Here is a 10,908-nt window from a genome sequence, read left to right as displayed (position 1 = left end):
CAGCTGTTGTGTTTCTTTGTGTGCTTTATAATGACCGATGATACAATGCAAGTTTTAGCAGGGGCTTTTTTATGCAAACTTGTATTTAAAAAAAAAGTTATATTTGATCAGAAACTCAAATATGCCTTTCTTATTAACATATATTAAATGTTTTAAGGACACTGTTGAAGATAGAACATGACATCAGCAAAGAACAGTGGAAACATGAGCTTGATTGCCAGTGTCCTAACAAAACACTCAGTAAAATCCTTCCTCATATGAAAGACACAATAAAACCTGCCTTCAAATCCATTCAAATCATGGGAGACTCCCTTCCAATGAGTCTGTGGGGCTAATCCACACTCACTGCCCTCAAAGAGCCCTGCTGCTGCCAAGCTCCATGTAAGTAGCCATCCCCTTCCCTTGCAGAGTCCATGTCCATCTCACTTCACTGTGCTGGCTATGCATGATAAGCACGTGCAACAGGCACAGAGGCCCAGCACCGCTGACAGTGCTGCCGAGATCCGCGACTGGCGCTCGTACTTCAGGGCTTTCTTCACCTCCTCGTTGGACTGGGACACGTAATCAAGCGTATGCAGGACGTTGTACTCAATGTTGTTGATGACCTCGTGCTGCTCAGAAACCAGCACCTCCAAGTGCAGGAAAAGCGAGTGCAGCTCACTGATCTGGACCTCTAGGTCCAACAGTTGTTGGTGGCGTACTTGGGCCATGGCCAAGTGCTGCTTGGCCTTGAGCACTTCCAGGTCCTGGCCCACAATCTGAGGAGCAACAGGGCTTTCCACTAGTTGATTAATGTCCTCTTCACATAGGCTCAAGCCCGCCAGCTCGGTTTGCCTCATGATCTGCTCCTTCAGCTTCTCCACGTACTCCATCTCCTTGGCATAATGGTGAGTGATGATGTCTCGGTACCGGCTGATTAGGACAGAGAGCTGGCTCTGGTGGATGCGGTATCCTGCCAGCCACTGTTTGCTGTCTCGGGCCAGTGTGTCTTGAATCCCATAGAGCTGAGGCTGGATGACTTTAGCCTGCCTAGTGAAGGAGGCTTTAATGTTACTTAGCTCTTTCTTTTCTTCATAAACGCTCTCCTCGGTGGTGCAGCACAGCACCCGCTGCTGCTTCTTGTGGATGCTCTCCGATAACTCCTCCAGTTTACTCAGGCCCAGTGAGAGATCCGACACTTCCTGGAATATCTTGCTTATGGGATTGGTCTCATCCTCCTTGAAAACCGGGTTATCAAATGAGAGAGTATCATCAATATCCAAAGAGTCCTCATCTTCATTAACTCGGATCCTCAATTCCTCCAGCCTGTCCTTCATCTTCAGCTCCAGCTGCTGGGAACATCTGTGGCAGAGGGACACAAAATGCACACATCAACTCTGTAAAGAAGTCAGAGAGAGTTAGGATCTTTTGCGTCAGTGAAGCTGTTAAAATCTTCCCTCCCAGAGCTAGAGCAAATATTGACCAAGGCAATAGGCTTACCCAGAGTTTACTCTGCATCACATGGCTAACTAATACCGGCTAGGTTAGATTGCATGCCAACAGTGGGCGGCACACTTCACTGCTATACAGAAACTGCAGGAACCAACTTTGTAAGAACAATCAAAGGGAAACGTTAAGGAAAGAGAAGAGTGTATGGTCAGCTAACCTGATAACAAGGTGACAGAATGCTAGTTCTGAAAAAACCACAGCGCTCTGATCAGATACAAGAAAAACCAGAATTCACATAAATGCCATCATACAAAACTCTTTGACTTTCAAAGTATAGGATCAAATAATGATGTGGCTGCTGGGATTGTCTGGAATTAGCAATCCGAATATGTTTGTCAAGAAAAAATCATCACTAAAAGTCTGATTCCCTCCAGTCATAAATAACTGTATTATGCCATGGGGTCATGTTTAAGAGAAGCAAGAAAAAGCAGTGGAGAAGCATACCAATCTATTGAGGGATAGGGAGAAAGACTAGAGACATGTTTATGAGGCCTGGTCTAAACTGGAAACTTACATAGGTGCATCTATGTCTCTCAGAGGTGTGAAAAATCCACACCCCTCAGAGACAGCTATACTAACTAGCACTAGGTCAAGGGAAGAATTCTTCCATCAGCCTAACTACAGCCTCTCTGGGAGGTTAATTACCTACACCGATGGGAGAACACCTCCTGTTGGCATAGGTAATGTCTACACTGAAGAACTATAGGGGCGCAGCTGCAGCTGCACCCCTGTAAGGTTTTAAATGTAGACATACCCTAAGGTTGCACTTCCTCTATAAAGCCTACCCTGGAGGACTTCATTCAGTCTTGATGTACTAAGGGTTAAGACTAGTGTAGAGAGTTAGTTAGATGCCTCTTTCGCTTTTCCACGGAGTACATTCTATCCATGTCATTTTAGCAAAGTTCACCTGACATCATTGCCTATTGACTTCTCCTGTTACATTTTCTTGTGCCATAAAGTCATGTGACAGGAGTTAATTCCCTCTTTCTGTAAATATTCTTTAAACGGTGTGTTACTTATCGCAGTTAAAGTACTTAAGAGTACCCAGAACAACAACAATGAACAGTTGTGCGTTTCAGAGATCACCAAGTCCCAGGCCAGAACTTTGGCAGCACTCCAGACTCTAAGAGCTCTAACTCAGACTTAGAGCATCAGTTTTTTCTTTAGTGCATGGATAATTTTCTGTGTTTCATTCTATGGGTTATGGCTCAGAGTTTATGGATTGTTGGTTTCAGTGACACCAGTGAACTGGTTTCAGAGTAGCAGTCGTGTTAGTCTGTATTCGCAAAAAGAAAAGGAGTACTTGTGGCACCTTAGAGACTAAAAAATTTATTTGAGCATAAGCTTTCGTTAGCTACAGCTCACTTCATCAGATGGTATCAGTTTAACTGTCATTTAACAGGCTCATAGTAAGTCACAAAATGAAATCATAACTTTGCATTTCTATATTGCCTGTCATCAGAAGATGTTAGGGCAGTTTACAAATATTAATTAATTAAAGTCCTGATCCAAAGCCCACTGATGTCAACTACCATTCAAAACACCCTTGGAAAAATATGCAAATGGTATTAGACTTACTTAAAAGATGGATAAACTGAGACGCAGCAAAGTTAAATGACTTACCCAGCGAGTACTGCAGATCAAGAGTCCTGGCTCTCATTCACCTCGTCTAACCACCTACAATCTCTCTCTCTCTCTGCCAAATCCTTGACTTTCTGCTGAGCTAGAATGCTATGGGCCACAGTCTGATCTCATTTACACCTGTGCAAACCTGAATTAGCTCCATTGCCATCAGTTACATCTATTTTACACTAGTGTGGCTGAGAGCAGAATTTGGCCCTGTAAATCTAGCAACCCAATGAGAAAAATAAAACCCTTTATCACCAGTCTTGGCAACTCTAGTTCAACTCTACTTGAACTCTATTTTTTGCGTCATTGTGGTACTTGTGCTGATATTTCCTGTTTTCTATGAAGGATAAATACATATTTAATATATGCTGAAAGGGGCAATTTAAACTTTTGGTAAGATGCACCATTACTCCTGATAGCAATAGCAATATATATATATATATATATTTTTAATCACAATAAAAATTAAGGTTAGGACTATTTAACTTTTGACAGGTATCCTAATATTTCTATATGGCTATGATTGACCAGAGATGACTGTTAAAAAAGATAAAGGCATGAATGCACTGAAAGGAAGAACCTGACCCCTTCAAACTAACTGTAATGAGTAATAAAAGTCCATTTATAAACCACATTCATATAATAACCCATCTGAGAGCTATCAATGTGCCTTGAAAAACAGCTCTCAATAATGATATAATTGGAGGGAGGGAAATGACCATATTTCATGACAAACTTTTATTGAAAAGATCAGATTTAGGAAAAATCACTTGTTTCCTCTACCATTGAAAAAGGCTGAAAGCATTTTAAAAAAGGAGAAATGTTGATGGGATGATAACTGGTAATTATCGGAAATTTCAGAGGATAAGCGCAGAGATTCCAGGTGAAATGGAAGCCCCAGTTCTTTTTAATTCCATGTGTAAATCATTGTATCTGATCATACAGATTTTATGTGACTAGTTCATTTCTGCTGTAATATCACTGAAGTAACAATAACAAGTATTATTTTGCATATTGCAGGTGTGCTCACAATGTGCTATGCACTTTCCAGACATAGGAACACATATTTCCTACCCCTTATATAACACTTTTCATCCACAGGTCTCAAAGCACCTTGCAAAATATTAGTATACCAATTGCTGAAATAAGGAAACTGAGTCACAGAGCGATTAAGGTCTCAATCCTGCAAGGTACTAAGCATTTTAGTCCCAACTCAGCAAAGTATTTATGCATGTGCTTAACACTAAGCACATGACTAGTCCTACAGTGGTTTGCTTTGTTGGATTGGAGCCAAAGTACTAGGCAGGCACCTTGCAGAATCAAGCCCTCATTGACTTGCCCACAGTCACATAGATACAGAGCCAGCAAAGCACTTTAAGCACATGATTAATTTTAAACACAACTAGTCCCACTAACTTCAATTGGATGACTCACATGCTTAAAGTTAAGCATGTGCTGAAGTATTTTGCTAGATTGGACCACAGTGAGCCATAAACAGATCTGAGAGTAGAAACCAACACGGTCCATCCATCCCCAATCAATGTCTCATCCACTGGACCTCTCTGCCTTCCTAGACTAACTGGGTTACACCTGGGATGAACTTGAGTCCTTGTGTTATGTGCACTAAGTTTCTTACTGTCCACATTCATTGCCCACTTCACCCATTCCTGTGGGACTTAGAAGAACCACTGCCCATTTCCTGGCAGGGGCAAATTTTGCAAGTTTCCTTGCAGTTTTTGTTTAGAGAAAAGACTTCTCCACTCTCCTAGCCATTAGGATCAGTACCGAGATTGCAACTAGGGTTCATTTTTTGAATCATTCCTTTAAATATATGTCAGTGTATTCTTAATATCACAGACACAGCAAAACACACAGACCAAAAAACAGCAACATGCATCCACACATATTTTAGTCATCTATGAGTGCTGGAGGGGAGCTCAAGTTGTCCACTCCAGAAATGGAATCAGCTCCAAGCTACCCCCAGAGTTAGTTAGCAGGTGGTTCGGACACTAGATTCCTGGCTGGGTCCATCTGTAATTAACATATGTAAGTGAGCACATTTAGTTACAGTTTTACTTGCTTGTAGCGGGTCATGTTAGAAACCAAAAATATCATTCATGGAAATCTAGGGGCACTGGTATCTCTGACTATGCATGTCGGAGCTCAGGTGGCACAGCCCAGACAAATCACCTTTGCGTCTTCCAAATCCCTAATCAGCCCCCAGCACAATTTAGAGCAACCTCAGGAATGGCTGTCAGTTATGATGGCCTGAATGGCTGCAGGCCAGAGTGCTCCAGCAATGTACATTCCCACCATTGGGCAAGATTCTATATCAGAAATTGTGAGGGGTTCCTTTGTCAGCCCTATACAACCACCTCTTCTCCCCACATACACACACTTCAGAGAGATCTGTCTGGATTTGGGCTTCTGTATGGTCTGGCGCAGTATAAGTAAGAAGGGTCTGGAATGCAGCTTAGAATCAGGGCCACCCATTCATATTCTGCTTTCGATTACAATGGTGAAAATCCAGAACAAATCCATATGCTCTCCATTCCAGTGGAGTCATTCAGATTTAACAGGGTGCCGAACATGACCCATAAACTACATTCTTAGAGGCATCCTATATATTTATATTAAAGCAAGCAAACAAAATAATATATTTTACTTTTACACACACACACACACCTACCTGCTTTCAAGACTCCGATCAGCTGTGCAAGTGACTTGATCCTCTCTCTTTGTTGTACTTCAGAGCAACCTGACTCTAGTGAATGCAAATGCTTTGCCCAGACTGATTTGCATTGCTCTCTTCTTTCCCTTTCACTTTTGTTAAAACTTTATTTTCTGCTCCCTCCAATCCCATGCTTTTCCTTCTCCTTTCCCCCAACTCTTCCCAGGGCTGATATTGACATTTTGTTAGTAAGCTAATCATTCCCTGTGCACAGCATCTATCACCCATCCAGATGTATATATCTCAGCTCCTTGAAATAACCCTTATGCTTTAACTTTAAAAGACGGATAAGCCCTGTTTTATTAATGCTACTGAGGCTTTGTGCTCAGCTTCCAACATTTTCTGATTGGCCAAGCACTTGGAAATGTAAGAGACTTTTAGTGTAAAGGTCACAGTGTGTTTATTTTAAAGATGGAAAGGTTCTTTTTGGAATAGATGTTTTCCTTTTTACCTCAAGAGCTCCTTTTGTTGCAGACCAGCCAGCTCTCTGGTCTTGTAACAAAATCTGTAATAGTTACCTTTTTAAGTTTCCCCAATATGCATTTAATGTAGACCTCAGTTTAATATATCAAATACCAAACAATTATTAAAAGGGCTGCTTGCCATCTTTTTGACTAAGGTTCATATTTAGTGCCCATTTAATCTCTGACAAGTCCTCTATTCTGTTGGTAGAGAAATGGATGCAGCAATCTACGAAGTCTTTTCCTTCCCTAGTTACTCTGACCCTGCATGCTGTGCCATCCATTGAAAAGTAACACGGATTTGTAAAAATGAGTGATGGGATGTACTCAGCCTTTGTGGCCTGCTGCTAGAGGCCCCGCAGTCCTACCACGTCATGCCCCAGGAAAGCAGCAGCGAAGGTGGGTCCTCCAGCCCTGCTTAGAGAGGCTGCATAGACACAGCCAATCAGGCCCCAGCAGGTTCAGATAAAAGGAGCTAAAGGAGCTGAGCAGGGCAGTTCCTGGCTGGACAAGAGGAGCAAGGAAGGGTGTTTGTTGCGGGAGTGCCAGAAGAGACTCAGAAGATAGGTTCTGATCATACTTATGCTCAGTGAGGAGAAAGAGAATTTGAGAGCTTCAGTACTGAGGTCAGGGTGAAGAAAAATGGGGCTACATGCGAAAAGGCCCAGGGAATAGCAGCAGCAAACTGAAGGAAGCAGTATGTGGCTGCTGTGTGCAAGGTTGCTGGGCTGGAACCCAAAGTAGTGGGTGGACCTGGGTCCCCCATCTACCTACCAGCCAAGTGGCCTGAACCCATAGAAGGACTAGGCTCTGTTTGGAAACCCAAGTGAAGAGCAGGAATTAAAGGGGTCTGGAGACAGGGTTGAAGATCCTGGTGAAGGCAGACAGTGTGTTGAATTCTTTGCTACCCCAGGAGGGGTTCAGCCATTTTTGACTGAATGACTTGGCTGGAGTGCTGAGCCACTGACAGGGCCAGCTCTACAGTTTTTGCCGCCCCAAGCAGTGAAAAAAAAAACTGCTGCCACGGATGGCAAAAGGAAGAAGCCGCTGCCGATTTGCCGCCGTGGCGGGCGGCACAGAGAAGCTGCCGCTGAATTGCCGCCACAGCCGGAGGAACTGCTGCCCCTTCGAAGTGCCGCCCCAAGCACCTGCTTGGAACGCTGGTGCCTGGAGCCGGCCCTGGCCACTGAAAACCCACCTAGTAAGGTCAACAAGCTACAAGGTGTGCCTGGAGCAGGTGAGCTTGCAGCATCACACCCAGCCAACAGGAGGCACTCATGAGCGAGTGTCCCCATCACAGAACACTTAAGGGCTTTTGTGACACACTTGTTTATTTTCAGTGAGGATTCCCATAAACACCCCTGAATTTTCCTTTGAATCTCTGCTATTCCAATAACTCAAACTCCCATCTTTGACTCTCCCCTTTCCTTCCCTCCTCACATCCAAACTCTTGCCAAAACTATTTGTTTCTCCCTCAGTAATACCTTTCTAAAAGACTCCCCTTTCCCCCCATCTCTGCTACCAAAACCTTGGTTCATACCATGATTCTAGCTTGCCTATGCTACTGTAATCTCCTCCATTCCAGTTCCCCGCTTCACCCTTCAACCTCCAGCAGCTAAAATCCTACCCTGCTGCTCTGATCATGCTTAAATTCCTTTGTGGACACTCTCTCTTTTCACATATATTTTGAACTCCATGAGTGAAGTCCTGACCCCAATGAAGGCCCTGGCAAAATTCCCCCTGACTTCAATAAGGACGGGTTTACACCTCATTTTGAAACACTGCACCACTCTATCCCTGTTTGTAGCTCATCTCATCTCTCCCCTGCATTCTGCCTACTTTTCTCATCTAGTTTCTTCCTTTGTCTTCTCTTCCCATTCTCCCTTCTGTGCCTGTATGTACTGAACGCTATATACAGGATGCATTACGACCACCAGCTTTCCAGATACAATTGAGATCAGATGATTCCAAAATATTTCCTTACCTACAGATGGTCTGAACTAGTGAGATAAGCCATTTCAGTATCTCATTTGTGGTATTAATATATGATGTCATATCATAACCGGGGCTTGGGCAGCCAGGCACAGTGGTCAGAGCAATGGTATAAGAATGGCCATACTGGTCAGACCAATGGTCCATCTAAACCCAGTGTCCTGCCACGTGCTTCAGAGGAAATGAACAAAACAGGGCAATTATTGAGTGATCCATCCTCTGTTGTCCAGTCCCAGCTTCTGGCAATCAAAGGTTTAGGGACACCCAGAGCATGAGGTTGCATCCCTAACTATCTTGACTCTGGCAATGATGGACCTATCCCCTATTAACTTAACTAATTCTTTTTTGAACCTAGTTATACTTTTGTCTTTCAAAACATCCCCTGACAATGAGTTCCACAGGTTGACTGTGCATTGTATGAAGAAGTAAGTCCTTATGTAATACTTCATTATTCATTTTCTCCATCTCATCCATGATTTTATACACCTCCATCATAACCCTCCAGAGTCATCTCTCATCTAAATTGAACAGTCCAAGTCTTTTTAATCTCTTATATGGAAGCTGTTCCATTTCCCTACTCATCTTTGTTGCCCTTTTCTGTGATTATTTTCTAATTCTAGTATCTCTCTTTTGACATGAGGTGACCAGAACTGCATGCAGTATTCAAAGTGTGGATGTACCATGGCTTTATATAGTGACATGCTTATATTTTCTGTCTTATTTTCTATCCCTGTCCTAATAGCTCCTAACATTGTTAGCCTTTTTTGACTGGCACTGTACACTGAGCAGATGTTTTCAGAAAACAACCCATGATGACTCTAAGGTGGTCAGGCCTAATGGCCAGAGCAGTGGTGTCAGAAGCCTGCACCAAAGGTCAGAGCTGGAGTCAGGAACCAGGAATCAGTGCCAAGGGTTGGAGCTGGGGCCAGGAGTCCAAGAAGTAGATCCATCATTATGGCTGATGGAGGAGTCCATTTTGTTGCACAGACACTTCCTGGAACACCTCCTTAAGTAGAGTGCCTGGACCAATCAGGGGCCATGAGGGAAGCTGTCATTCATCTTCCAAGGCAGTACTTCCTGGGGTATCTTTCTCCACAGGGTCTATGTGGTAATTACATGCAGCCCTACCTTGGCTGCCAGGAAGTGGCGCGGAGGCATCAGCCATCCTTACCCTACAGATCCAGCTTCCAGTCCCATCACCACAGAACCTAACATCATGAAAGATTCACTTCAAACTATAGTATCAGAGCACCATTCAGTCAGAATTGCCACATCATACTCTTTGTGAAGGATGTATGTGGGAAAGGTATCATCACATTGCTTTGGAAGTAGTTTGGAGGTTTAGCACCATCAGTGCTGGGCTAAATGTCAGCCCATTTGCACTGAAGCCGCTTGTGTATCACTCATCTAGATGTCCTACGCACTGTGGCCTTATGAATTAAACACAGGCTTAGGAACCAGTAAACCTAGGCTCCAACCTTGGTTTGGACAGTGCTTTTACTTGTGATATTGGGCAAGTTACTTAACTTCTCTGTATTTTAAGCATACACCTTTAGGAAAATGGAGGATAATGCTTACCCACCTGTGTAAAGAGCTTTGAGATCTACAAATGAAAAAGCTCTCTATAAAGTATAAACTATTAAGTTAGCTCTCAAACAATTGCCCTTGAGTCAGTTCTGATGACCTCAAATAGTGCTATAGGGAAAGGTGAGAAGGCTTAAATAAAGGGAAAATGCATTTTTGGAGCCATTTCTGTCTAAGGTCCTATCACTTTGCTTTTCCTATTTGTCTCTGGCCTTCCTTACTGCCTTCCCACAAATTATCCTTACTGGTGTTTTCCCTTTAAGTGACTTTCACAGCTGATCACTGGAGGCATACGCCCCTTGACTGGCATCCTCATCTGCATAAATTATGGGGTTAACATAAATAAATCAGCAGTGCTACTCACTTGATTGATGTGGTTTTCCATCTCGGACATGGTCACAGCAGTAAATGCTGGAGGACACTGGCACTCCCTGAATGTTTTCTTTTAGCTATCCTCACTTCATTGGTAGGTTTTACATCATCTCTTCCTTCTTTGACACTTAACTAAAATTTTGTTAAAAAATTTTAAAAAAAATAATCAGGAGAGGCAGATTCTAACAAGCTCTTAACTATTAATCCAAAAAGTAACTCCCAGAGCTCCAAATAATTAAAGTTGAAATGAGTCATCTGCTCTGGGAAAGGCAGAGAACAAATCATTTACAGATGCAGCGCTGCTCTGTTGGAGACATGCTGACATGATTGAGATCACTGGAAAATCTGATGGGCTGGAAAAATATTGCTGCCTGGAACTTTGGGAATCCAGAAAGGGGTTAAAATCCAAGAAAAAGAAGTGGGGACTGGGTAAGACAGGCACTGCCTAAAAGTATTGAGAACAATTCCCAGTAAATGCACCAAAACTTTTGTATGGAGTTTTCTTAAAGTTTACATGGATTTTACATTTAGTGTCTATGGGAGAGTATAAATGACTGCAGGCTGGCTCCTGAAGGCAAGCTTTGAATGCCTTGTAATCTACAGGGCATGCTCATTTTGACATGCCTGTGTACTGTATGCATATGCATGTCA

At 43.0% G+C, this 10,908-nt stretch overlaps 1 protein-coding gene across 1 annotated transcript; it reads right to left on the bottom strand.

Moving 5' to 3' along the window:
• Window positions 1-422: 422 nt before the first annotated feature.
• On the bottom strand, window positions 423-1,316 carry LOC140916821 (syntaxin-3). The gene has a single exon (XM_073358708.1). The coding sequence runs from the start codon at window positions 1,314-1,316 to the stop codon at window positions 423-425; it is 894 nt and encodes a 297-aa protein (XP_073214809.1).
• Between the last annotated feature and the right edge of the window lie 9,592 nt (window positions 1,317-10,908).

Source organism: Lepidochelys kempii, chromosome 9 (genome assembly GCF_965140285.1).
Source record: "Lepidochelys kempii isolate rLepKem1 chromosome 9, rLepKem1.hap1, whole genome shotgun sequence".
Lineage (NCBI taxonomy): Eukaryota > Metazoa > Chordata > Testudines > Cheloniidae > Lepidochelys > Lepidochelys kempii.
This window is presented reverse-complemented; position numbering and strand designations above follow the sequence as displayed.

Coding starts and splice junctions, on each gene's coding strand:
- LOC140916821 (XM_073358708.1), bottom strand. CDS start 1,316: ATGAAGGACAGGCTGGAGGAATTGAGGATCCGAGTTAATGAAGATGAG.